Genomic DNA, 13,966 nt, shown 5'->3' with positions numbered 1-13,966 from the left:
TGAAAGCTTTTATTTAACAATGCCCACAGATATGTTACAGTTTAACAGCACTGTTACTTGAAAGCATTATGCTACTTTTAAATCAGCCGTTAAAATCGTTATATTTGAATTCAAGTACAATTTCGTAACAATATATACTAAGATTTAATTTTTGTGTTAAACTTAATAATCAATTCACTGTGTTTTTTTCTTACAAAATTAAAGTTAAAGTTTACACTTTTTATAACAAAAATGAGCACTAATTGTTTTTATCTTTCTTGGGAATTCTTATTAGTTTGTGTTTTTTTTAACTTTTTATGCTAATAAATTTCTATTTTTAAACACTTTATATGGTTTTCATTTTATTATTTATTGTTCTGATGATGAACCTGGTAAGTACTTTTGGTGATGATTGGCATGTAAATGACGGGCTTTCCTGGTGGTTACCCGTAACCTCAAAAGTTTGGTGTCACAACTAAAAGAAATCTGTGTGTGTTTTTTTTTATTTTTTTAAACAAATACAAAAATAGTTTGTGTTGTATGTACCTTTTTCTTTTTGTTTATGAACATAGATTTATCGAAACAAACACTTTGTGGTTGAAAATGCTCCCAGCTTTATATTTAAAAAAGAGTATAATTGCTTCTAAATAAGACGAGAAAATAAATTTATAGTTTGGGGCAAGAAAATTAAAATTTAAAGTTTACCTCTTTAAGAAAATTACAAAATTTTTGAAGAAACCGCAAAAATTAAAAATTGTTGGCCCAAATAAAATGTTTAAGATTCTAAAGAACAAAAATAAATTAAATACGGCGGAATAGAGATTTAAAAAAAAATCTATTAAATTTACCTTGAACAGTGAAAAAGGAGGATTTTGGCCAAGGTAAGTCCTTTTATACCAATAAAATATGGGAATATAAACGTTATTTCAGCACATACCTATACTAAGGCATTTAAAATAAAAAAACAAATGGTTTACAACCACTAACCTATTGTTGCACACACATAAACATAACAAAAATACTAAAATTTTACAACTCTTAGAAACTGCATTATCACCAAGAAGTTGTTTGATGTCATATCACCAAAAAGTTTTCTTCTTTTTGATGTCATACCATGGACAAAAATGTCATCTATCACCACTATAGAGCATTAGGGTAAGTATCATATTTTACGGTTTAATTTCATAAATCTTGATAATCATATTATATTTAATATTTTACAGACAACTCAATCACCAAATTGCCCATCGCATTCGATAGTGTCATAACTCAAGATTATAATTTCAAGTAAAATGTTTTAAATATATTCAAACAGTAACACTAAAAACACATTTAAGAATGTAAACAATTTATAAATATTTATCTATCTAAATCAGTCACGAGCAAAATTGGGATTCTAATGCACGCGTGCATAGGCCAAAAAATTCTGCTGACGCTTTGTTGACACACCTACACTATAAGCTTGTGTGTATTAGTGTGTCTGTGTTTTACTGAAATGACCACTTGTTTGTTGCTTTGTTACGATCTCAGAGATCAAAATCAAATCAGTTGCTGTTTAGCATTTGTAGAAGCAAGGTTATGTTGCGGATTTTTTTATGTTTATGATTTTCTCTCTTTTATTACACCTAGAAAAATGTTTGATTTAAATTGGGAAAATGATTTCTTTTTTATAGAAAACATGGACGGTGAGGCACAATGCGTCGTATGTTATAAAATTATATGTAGAAAAGCTTTATTTTTTTTTTTAAAAAGGCATTATGAAACTTGCCATGGACCCTTAAATGACCTTAGGGGACATGACAGAAATGTAAAATTGTTGCAATTAAAAGCAGAATTTTTCTTAAAATTAATAATTAATGAAACAACAGCAAATAATTGCAACAATCTTCCCTTAAATATCCAAAAAAAATCATTGCCTCATAAAAAGGCATCTTATGCAGTTGCTTTATCATTAGCAAAACAATGTCGCCCATTTGACGATGGCATTTTTTTCTTAAATTTAACTACAGATATTTTGAGTTGTTTTGGAGAAGAATGCCATGAAACTATGAAACTTTGCCAGGATATACCATTATCTCGTCGTACTATAACAAGAAGAACGGAAGATATAAGCAAATTTATTAAAATGTCGGCAAAAGAAAGACTAATAAATTGCAAATATTTTTCGATTTCTCTAGATGAGAGTACCGATATAAATAATATTTGCCAATTAATTATTTGTATTAAAACAGTTAATGCTAATTTAGAGTGCTTCGAAGAAATGTTTGAAGTGGTTTCTCTTCATGGTAATGTAACAGGACAAGTTCTTTATGATGCATTAGATGTTAATGTTTTTGCATTTGTTGACAAAAATAAATTAGTCTCAATATGTTCGGATGGAGCAAAGGTAATGAGAGGAAAAAATAAATAAAGGACTTTTGGGCATTTTAAACAAAAATGGTATAAATTGCCCAGCATTCCATTGTGTCATACACCAACAAGCTCTTTTCTCCAAAGAGTTGGGTATGAAAAATACAATGGATATTGTGGTAAAAATAATAAAAATAATAAGAGGGGGGCACAATTCCCTGACACATAGAAAATTTAAGGATTTTCTAGAAAACTTTAATTCGGATTATGGAGATTTACTCTTATATACCGAAGTCCGTTGGCTAAGTCGAGGCAAACGTTTGGAAAGACTTTTCCATTTAAGAAAAGAAGTACTAGTATTTTTAAAAACTTTATCCAATAAAGATACCAAACATCTAACTGATTGTCTTGAAAACCCCGACTTTCTATTAGATTTCGCATTTTTATGTGATATTACCGAGATATTAAATGACCTTAATTTATGCCTGCAAGGTAAAAATATAAAAATATTTCATTTAAATACAATTATTCACCAATTTAGTACAAAATTAGATCTTTTAATTCATCAATTAAAAAATAATAGTATATCAAATCTTAAGAAAACTTCATCAATATTCATAGAATTTAATTTTAATACGTTTGATTGTATTCAAAAATACGCCAAAATAGTTGAGTCAAGACTTAAAATTTATAAAAAAAACAATAGAAATACATGATAACCCCCTTAGTTGTGAAATAGAAGAACAAGAACAACAATAAAAAGTATTTGCAATAAAAAACAATTTTCACAACTTTTCTCAGTGTACCACCATTTTGTTATAACGTGCAATCATCTCTCTGCTGCTTAACGCACACAAATATACTCATGGTGGTATGTGTTTGCCCATGACTGGTATAGATGTATCATCTGCAAAAATTGTTGTTGTACAATAGGAGAACGACGGTATATCGGCAATGTAAATATTATATAAAACTGGCGATAAACAAGAACCTTGAGGACATCCAGCATTTATATGAACCTCACGTGAATTTGTTTTCCCAATATAAACACGAAAAGATCTATCAGTTAGAAAACATAATGGCCCATAATCATAGTCAGAAATAAAGTATATTTTAATAGAAATAAAGTCGTCTTTACTTAAGAGTGGACTTTAGGTCTACCATAGACAAGTTAAAGTATATTTTTGACGTTAAAGTCGACTGTAAATATAAAACAAGCTGAAGCTGTTATTAACTCATTTAACAACAGCATCAGCTGTTATTCGCCATGTAAAACAGTTCTGCAAAAAGTAAAAAAATTAAGTTACAAGAATTTGGCAGAGATTTTGCAATTATTGAACAGTTATCAATAAAATTAGTACCAAAATATTCTAAATATGATATTAATCTTATCTTTTCCATTTTCCCACCACAAAAAACTTTTTTCTTTAGTTTTCCCGGTTACTTTTTTTGTTTACCTTTTTTGGTTTTTGTTTTAATTTTCTATGTCAGCTGTGCAGCGGTGCCACTTGTCTGTATTTTGTTGTATATTGTATGGAAACATTTTCTACATTTGAGGTGGCACCCAGTTAAAGTCGGTTCAATTTAAAACATACTTTAATTTTGACTATACTTGGGAAATAAGGAGTGAGATCGAAAAATTCTTAACATACATATATGTTTATAAAAAAGAAACCACTAAACTTACAGCTTTAATTTTTTTTTTATTTGATTGAAATTATTATTACAATTTACAAAAAAAATTATTTTTATAGTTTTAATCACTAGTGATGAAATTTTGAACCTTTTTCGGAAACCCTTCCATTAACGTTTTTATAGTGCTTTCTGTCACTTTGCTCGAACATGTAGTCCATCTCCGTTTAAAATCTACCACACTTTTGGACACCTTTTTTGTACTCTTCAATTCTCTTTTAACAAGAGCCCAATATCTCTCCACTGGCCTTAGCTCCGGGCAGTTTGGAGGATTTGCCTCTCTTGGTACAAATACCACATTATTGTTCTTGTACCACTCAAGGGCTTGTTTGCCATAGTGACAGGATGCCAAGTCAGGCCAAAAATAAGTGGACACATTATGAAGTCTTATGAATGGAAGCAGCCTTTTTTGTAAACATTCCTTGATGTAAATTTCGGTATTTATAGAGCCCGTTGTAACAAATGAGTGGCTTCTTTTGCCGCAACTGCATATTGCTTGCCATACCAAGAACTTTCTGGGAAATTTTGTCTGCTTTTGGGTCCTAAACTTTTCTTCAACATTCCCTCGAGCATCAGCAACATAAAATTTTTGACCTGGAAGTTGCGAAAAATCTGCCAGAACATACGTTTCGTCATCCATTATGCAGCAAGAATATTTTTTTATAAAACTTGACTTCAATTTCCGTGCTCTGTTTTTGGCCTCTAAATTTTTAGTAGCGTTCCTGTCAGGAACTTTTTGAGCCTTGTATGTTTTTAAACCTGCATTAGCTTTAACTTTTCGTACCAAATAGTCCGAGCACTGAGCTAACCGGGCTGCTTTCCTACCGGATGTGTTGGGAGCTCTTTTGAAAATGCGTTCTATTTTTTTGGCTTTAGAAACATCATGTGGACCATTCCTTCTACCTGAACCAGGTTTTCTATCAACTGACAAGTTCTCCCGGTACTGTTTAATAACATTGGAAACAGTTTGACGGCAGACCTTTGTATGCTTGGCCAACTTTTTGTAAGACCAAGTTGGGTTTTGTTGAAAATATTTAATAATTTCAGTACGCACTTTTTTCTGGTCACTCATTTTAATCAGATTAACAAAAAAATTAATATAATTGACATTACACATAATAACTGACATGTTTTTCAAAGGTAACTTGATCAAAAAAAAATTCAAATAATACTTGGGTTAAAAAATGTAATGAAAAACGTGTGTTAAGAATTTTTCGATCTCACTCCTTAATATAAAGCGGGTTTTTAATTTAAAGTTGTTTTTAAAAAGAACCGACTTTAATGTTTGACTATGATTATGGGCCAATATGATTTTGATTATTTCGAGTGGGAAATTAAACGATTTTAACTTGTAAATAAGGCCATTATGCCACACAGAGTCAAAGGCTGATTTAATGTCAAGAAGAACCATTCCTGTTGATTTTCCACTTTCGAAATTATTTTTAACTAGTTTTTTATTTTAAGTAATGGTTGGAATGTATTGTGTTGTCTTCTAAAACCAAACTGATTAGTAGGAAAGATATTTTATTTATATTTCCCACTACTGGGAGGTGGTCGGAGCTTAAGTCGTTTATCACCTTTATTGAGGATATTATTTGTGGGTTATTTGTTATGAAAAAGTCTAACGTAGATGGTCGCCTTCTTGGATCAGCTGGTATATATGTACTTTCAAAGGGATAGACGATTTCCAGATGATTTGGTTGAATTTTTTCGTAAAGAATATTACCCCAACAATTATGTTTATGACAGCCCCAAAAACGATTTCTGCAATTAAGATCACCTCCAATAATATATTTGCTGTTTACATTTGTTAACATACGCAGGTCAGAAATAAACATTTGTTTACTGTTAGAGTTTACCCTTAAACCACCAGGGAAATAACATGAGTATAGATGTAAGAATTAATTTCCAAATAAGATTTTAACTCCTATATGTTCAATTAGTTTTGTGTTTTTAAGTGGTAATAACTCATGTGGTATATTTTTCTTTATCATCAAAGCTACTCCGCCTCCTCTACCTTGTTTACGGTCATATCTTTTACAGTAAAAGTTGTTGTGTCTAATAGATATTTTATCATTTAGCCAAGTTTCACAAAGAAGACAGATATCAATTTTGTTTTTGTTTATGAACTGAAAAAGTTCAACCTTTTTTAAACGAACACCACGAGCATTCCATAGAGTCATTTTCAATACATTGTTGTTCATCGTGAGAAATTTGAATGCGAGACTAGTTATTACCTCAAATTGGTCAGCTCGAGACTTACATTTGCTCAAATTGTTAATGAGCTCAACAGTTAGAGTGGCCAAACATCTGGCAGTTGTAACACTGTGTTATTTTAGATCTGCTTGGTTTCTGATACTCCCACCTGACTTTTATATAATTAATTGAACAATAATTTTGTCTCAATTCTTTCAATGATATTGATTTCCTCTCAAAATAAACATTAAAAATTACAATTTCACCTCTATTTTCCTTTTCTCTGGTGACAATTTTGACATCTGTACATTTTAAGCCCTTAGCCAGAAGTTCATTTTTAATTACAGCTGGGTCGCATTTATCCAATCCTAAAAGTACAGCTTTGAAAGGTTTCTCATTTTTATTAGCATACGTAAAGAATTCAAAATCACAATTTTCTTTCAAAGATTTACAAAAAATATCATAATCTGTTTTCTTCGAGCAGAAAACTTTTAAACCATTAGACATTTTTCGAATCGAATATTCGGTTATTTTTTAAATTCTCATCAATTCGTGTATTTGCACTTTTTTACACTTCAATATGGTTAGAGGTGGTATTTTTTCTTTAGCAACATCATCGATAACAATATCATCATCATCGTCATCAATTGTTTGTAGGGGAGCAAAATAATTTTGATTTCCAACTCTCTGAGAAGAGGCTGGTTTATTTGTTTTACTCATTTTGCTCAGCCTTGGGTAGGCAGTAACATCTTCATCACAACGCTCTCGTTTAGTAATTTTGTATTAATTTGTTATTGTTTGAAACAATGCAAAAGTAACTGTTTATATAAAAAGAAGAAAACACTTTGTAAATTTGTAAACACAACTTAACACCACAAGTGCACAAGTGATAATGACACGAATTCAGATAAAACAATGAATTTCGGAATTTTTATTGTTGCTTAATTTTAATGAAATATTTTCAGAATATTAGAAGCGTTTTAGGTACAAAAAAAACACGTATTTAAAGGTTTTCTTTTTATTTATAAAATTCTTAAAAACTTAATTGGGATGTAATATAAAAATGGCTTTATAAATCAATTATAAGTTTTTATTAGTGTTTTAAATAACCAAAAGAAAACATTATGGATTATGAAATTAAACTCCAGAAGGCGTATTTCGAAGCTTTAATGGTTGGCGATTTTTCTTTATTCTCCTAGGAGATTTAGGATTACGAGAACTATTATATGTGCGTAATGTCTCAGATTTTACGCTTAAATTTGCGCCGTTGTCACAATTTAAAATACGTTCATTTAAATTACGACGTATTGTCAACTTATCATCGGCTACAATGGATTTCAAAAATTGTTTCTGAGGATATTTAGAAGCGTTGCCACGCTGCTTTCGCTTTAATGGACTCGCTGGACTACTCAAATTCGTACTTTGAATACGTTTAGCGATTGGCGTACTTATTAATGTAGTTTTTGATTTAACCTCCATTATATCAATGTCATTTTGTTCTATTGATAACATACTTTTGAAACATACTGGATCATTTAATGCCTTCGCGTGACACTTTGATTGACGAACGGCATTGGATTTCTGTTGCATATCTGTTGAATTTTGATCTTCTTTTAGAGACCGCTGTTCATCACTACTATTGTTTCCTAATCCATCAAATAATTTAGCTTTAGCCATAACCATGCCAGCATTTTCTGCTCTTAATCGGGCTATTGAAGCTCGGCCACTAACTTCCTCAACGACTGGTGTCGATATGGCGATACGATTAACATAAGGTAATTTACTTGTAGTTGATGGTTTTATTGCAGTCAAAGGAGTTGTAACATGGCAAATTTTTCTGGGAACTGATTTTGGTGGTAACATTGGAGTTTTTTCTACATCAATGAAATTTTTACGCCGAACAGGAGTCGCAACATGCTCAACATGCATTTGGTTTAAACAATCATCATTTACTTTGTAAATACATTCTTTTAGCTGGGTATCACTGAAAAATTTCTCACCACACAACCATTCTTCATTTGAATAATCATTGCTGAAAATGTTATCTAATGATTTTTTAATATTTCGCTTTTTAGACGATAGTAAGGGTGAAACTTCGTTATAGGAGTTGTTCTGCATATCGGGTTTGTTATTTTTAGAGTAAAATAAAATCTTATTTGCATGATTTGGTGGATTTTTTTCCTCCAATGACGAAATAAATTCTTTACCTATGGGAGTACTGTTTGATGATCGAATATGCCAGCTTGAATTACGTGATACATGAACTTTATCTTGAGATCTTCGACGTATTGTGCCAATCTTTCGAGCACTTGGTGAACGTATAACACATTGATCTACACTCCGTCTTATATTTAAACCGCGACTAAGACGTTGAGCTAGCTGCTCAGTAGCAGGCGATGACAAAGCTTCTGTTTCAACTACCACTCGTTCGTATTGTGTCTGTACACGTTCTACACCACTCATATCAATAGAATTAGGTGAACTTTTAAGTACCGATTTGCGGATAGTACCAAATTCATTTGATATATGGTTTTCGATAGCTGCCACCCTTTCTTTCATTTCTTTATATTCCATTTTAGAAATTTGTATACAATCACTATCATCACCTGAATCATTGCCAGTTTTACTTATACTGCAAGTATTTCCCGAAAGTTGTTTACTACTTTCATTCAATTTTTTATCTTCAGCGGTTTCTACATCACATATATAATTGTTGCTCCTATAATATTTCTTATCTGGAGCATTTTTATTTTTAGTTTTCGACCACCCGGATCCAACAATACTCCACCTGCGCTCCATAGATGTGACAACTGGGTTCAACGAAATGTTCTTGATGTGACGCCCACCACCCAAACTTAAACGAGATTTTTTTGATTCTCTGAAAAAAATAAAAAAAATACATTATTTAATATGAAATTTAATTTTTAGTTACACTAACTACTATCAATAAAAAATAAAATTTTTGTGAAGCCCTCCTCGTACAAAACATATTTTTTATATAATTTTTGTACGTTGATCACAAATATGTAAAAAAAAAATAAATTCGTATTTGCAGTTTTATAAAAAAAGCCTGTCCATGCCAGGCAAATCATCAAAGTCGAAAAATCCAAACAGGTTTTAATAAAAATGTTTACAATCAATTTGTTAATATTTTTTAAGGAAGAACAATTTCATTTCATTATAGAATGAAATACACAATTTAGTTGCTTCGATTTAAACCAAATATGAATAATTTTCATAAGTTAACAAAAAATAATCGAAAATTTCTTTATAGACAATATTCTTTGAGAATACTGTGGAACTGCCGTTACAAAGCATACCCTGCTTCTAGGGTTGCCAGATAACAAAAGTCAAATAACTGGACCATAAGAAAATTTTACCTGAATTTTTAAAAAATAACTGGACAATTTAAAAATGCACTTATAGTTATAGTTGGGTTTCTTAGCTCAGTGAAGTGACCGCTCTTTTCAGCTCAGCTCACTGAAATGAACTAGGTCGCTCTTTTAGCTCATTAGCACAGTATGTTGTATAATGACCATTTCATTTTGAGAATTGCTTGTAGTGAAATAAATCAATTATTACTGTTGTTAGTTGTAAAAACACACAGTCTTTTGACAATTAGAGATTTATGCGTGAAATTTTATTTAAACTTATATTTTTGCGGAAAAAAGAGTTAATTTTTTATTATTTCTAATTTCCGATGCTAACCAAATGTTTAGACAATATTTGTTAAGCAGAACATTCACTAACTATAAGGACTAAATTATTAATAACACGCAATTTACATGATGATTTTTGTTTATGTTTGTCCAGACGTCTGTTTTCATATTTGTCGATGATTAGTGGTGCGCGGGTTAGAGAAGAATGGGGGGTAAGAAAACAAACATGATTTCGGTTTTTCATGATTATTTTTGACATTCCTCTTTACACTCATTCGTATTCTTCTTATTATGTTTTATAATTTTTCGTTTGTTGAAGTGAAAACATCATTTATATTAAAAGAGAATTTTTTTTTAAGTTAAATCAAATATTTCTTCAATTATTTCATCACACATTTTGAATTTACTTTTAAAAAACAATTTAAAAAATTGTCCAATTTATTTTCCACAATCAAATAAGATGTTTTCGTTTAAAAAAAATATGACGAATAAACAACTAAAGAGAATCAACAATTAAATGTCAAAAACAAGACAAACAAAACTTCATGTAAAAAATCACCGTGTAAATGTTCATGATTTTTTGGAAGATTCTCAAAAGGGAATTCGAAAAAAAGACGTCTGAAAAGTCTTAATGTAAATTGCGCCTAATTCTAATTGGAAAATGTATAACACGTATTAAATTATCAAAAAACTCAAGATATTAACTGGAATTTGAAAAAGGAAAAATATTTTGATGATCTGATAATTGTGATCCAAAATAAAATTGTAACAATAACTAAACCGAAATGAATATTGTTGCAATTTTTGGGGGTTTTCCCATTTACATAATGTTAGTTATCAATTGTCAAAATATGTATATATTTTCTTACCTGATTTTTACAACTTATATATGTAAATACGATCAACAAAATTTCTACTAAAAATACGAAAGAAAAATAGTTTTATGATACAATTTGTATAAAAATATTTTCAACATTAACTTAACCATCCGTTGGTCGCAATCATTTTCAATCGAGACTAGTCGCAATATCAAATTGATATCAATAAAAGAAAGGCACGTTTCACTTTTTATTTCGAAAACATAAAAGCAATATTAAATTCAAAGTATTTAGAAGAATAATAAAAATAAAATTGCTGTATAAATATATTTTTATCAATAGCTTAAAACTTTACAATAAAAAAAGTTTTGCCTAAATCAACTAGATCAGTAGTGAGTAAAGCTGACACACGGAATGATTTGTTCGCCTGATTTGTGATTGAAAATGTTCAATTACTTGTGATTTCGTGCGCGCACAGCCCCATTAACAAGTCGAACACGAACAAATCGCACTCACAAATCACTCGTGTGTGACCAGCTTAACGGAGGGTTAATTATTTTATCATAGAGAATTACAGTGGTGGCCAGGAATTTAAGACAAAAATTGTTTGCTAAATTCCACGTGATTGTCAGTTATTTTTTCAAATATTTCCACAAATATGTATGCATGAGGACTGTTTTAACACACAAGTGTGTTTTATTCGACTGTGTCAATTCATACATATTCACCACGAACACATAAAATTTTTCTACAACTTGACCAAAATTTTTTTTTTTTAAATAAACATATTTTCCACATTTATATCATTATATTTTTATTATTATAAAATATTCGGACCAAATTTCGTATTTTTAGTTCCATTAGTTTCGCTCATATCATGTTATTAACAGCGGATGTTCGCTGAGGTGGGTCAACGTATTTCCACATATCTTTGTCCATATATGTTTTACCGATTTTTCCAAACATTTTTCAGAAACTAGAAACATTAATAATAAATTTCATACCCTTAGAGGTCCTTTTATCGCACTTAAAATTCAGTTGATGAAAAAAATTCAAGTATTTGTCTTAAATTGGTGGCCACCACTGTATATTGTTGCAAGAGATAGGTTTCTGAGAACAGACTTAGGTTTTTGACAATTCCGTCTCTTCTCTATGTTACCCTATGTATTTTATGATCTAACAATACATATGGGGCATTTCATGTCAAGTGAACCAACTTTTGAAATCGATGTCTTCCGATCGGGATGAAATTTGCACCAAGGTAGTTCTATTGGATAGTAACTCAGACACAAGATCAACAAGATCGGTCGAGAACTACATGAGTTAGAGGGGGTCAAAGTTTGACATTTTGATCAAGCAGGTGTTTTTTCTTATCCATGTAACTTATTACCTATTGTTCTTAGCAAAATGTGTTCCAAATAGTTTAGATAGCTCTTTCTTCAATCTTACGAAAAAAAAATATTAAAAAAAAAAATAAAAAAATTTTAATGTTTTTTTTCCGAAATCAAAAACTTTTTTGACTTTTTTTTAAAAATGGGCCCTTTTTTCCGGGCCGCTTAGTGGAATGCGATTTGGATATCTGTCAAAATAAATATGTTGTAACGCAAAACATAAAATTTTTGAATTTTTTACAAAATCAAAAACTTTGTTGACTTTTTTTTTCAAAATGGACCCTTTTTTAATTTTGGTGTAGCTCAAACAAAAGCTTAGATATTTTCCCTGAAGACCCTTTTGGTTGCTTAGTGAGATGCGCGAGGGATATCTATCAAAATAAATATTTTTTAACTCAAGACTTACAATTTTTGACTTTTTTTTTGCAAATTCGATTTTTTTAACATTTTTTTTAGTCAAAAGAAAGCTTAGGTCCATTCCTTTAAGATATTTTATGTCGCTTAGTGGGTTGCGAGTGGGATATCTATCAAAATAAATATTTTGTAACGCAAGACATACATTTTTTTTTTTTTGCAAAATCGAAATTTTTTCCAATATGGGCCCTTTTTAAAATTTTTGTTTTGCTCAAAAGAAAGCTTAGGTCTTTTCTTTTAAGACCTATTTTTGAAAAAATTTCGATTTTGCAAAAAAAAAATTAAAAAATTGTATGTCTTGCGGTACAAAATATTTATTTTGATAGATATCCCACTCGCCTCTCACTAAGGGACTAAAAATATCTTAAAGGAATGGACCTAAGCTTTCTTTTGACTAAAAAAAAAATTTTAAAAAAGGCCCATTTTGAAAAAAAATTTTATTTGCAAAAAAAAAAGTAAAAATTGTAAGTCTTGAGTAAAAAAATATTTATTTTGATAGATATTCCACTCGCATCCCACTAAGCGACCAAAAGGGTCTTCAAGGAAAATATCTAAGCTTTTGTTTGAGCTAAAAAAAAATTAAAAAAGGGTCCATTTTGAAAAAAAAAGTTAACAAAGTTTTTGATTTTGCAAAAAAAATCAAGAATTGTATGTTTTGCGTTACAAAATATTTATTTTGATAGATATCCCACTCGCATCCCACTAAGTGACCAAATAGGTGTTCAAGGAAAATATCTAAGCTTTATTTTAAGAAAAAAGGGCCAATTTTAAAAAAAAAGTCAAAAAAGTTTTTGATTTCAGAAAAAATATATTAAAATTTTTTTATTTTTTTTTAAACATTTTTTCCAAAGGTTTAAGAAAGAGCTATCTAAACTACCTATTGTTCTTACATTTTGCTAAGAACAATAGGTAATAAGTTACATGGATAAGAAAAAACACCTGCTTGACCAAAATGTCAAACTTTGACCCCCTCTAACTCAGAGTGTTCTAGACCGATCTTGTTGAAAAATTGTGTCTGAGTTACTATCCAATAACTAACCTTGGTTGGTGCAAATTTCATCCCGATCGGAAGACATCGATTTCAAAAGTTGGTTCACTTGACATGAAATGCCCAATATATAAATAAAATTTCTGAATTTAAGGAATAAGTTTTTATTGTTTTACAAAATAAAAATAACGTAAAACTGTCATTCCAAAAAACAGCGAAAATCCCACGATAGGTCGCTCATGGCACCTGAAAATGTTCTGTTCATGTATCAGTATAGTATAAAAAAGTGCATAAGATATGTTTTCAATTGCAATTATTATTTTAAAAATATCAATTATGTATTTCCCTTTTTCATTATTATTTTATGAAATATACTTACAAACTGTAGCAATACTCTTTCTTCATTTCATTCTACATCACCATACCATAAATAAATTCACACTCATTCAATAGCACACATAGAAAAATTTATTCATGAAA

The 13,966-nt window shown here is 30.1% G+C and overlaps 1 protein-coding gene across 2 annotated transcripts in view; it reads right to left on the bottom strand.

The window, feature by feature from the left end:
- Positions 1-7,218: 7,218 nt before the first annotated feature.
- The window catches only part of LOC135963184 (uncharacterized), a 91,122-nt gene continuing 84,374 nt past the window's right edge, over positions 7,219-13,966 (bottom strand). For both annotated transcript variants that reach the window (XM_065514958.1, XM_065514959.1), the window contains exon 6: positions 7,219-9,094. In XM_065514958.1, coding sequence (XP_065371030.1) covers positions 7,354-9,094 — 1,741 coding nt within the window. In that variant the 3' untranslated portion in view covers positions 7,219-7,353. The remainder of the gene's footprint in view (positions 9,095-13,966) is intronic.

This window comes from Calliphora vicina, chromosome 1, assembly GCF_958450345.1.
Source record: "Calliphora vicina chromosome 1, idCalVici1.1, whole genome shotgun sequence".
NCBI lineage: Eukaryota > Metazoa > Arthropoda > Insecta > Diptera > Calliphoridae > Calliphora > Calliphora vicina.
This window is presented reverse-complemented; position numbering and strand designations above follow the sequence as displayed.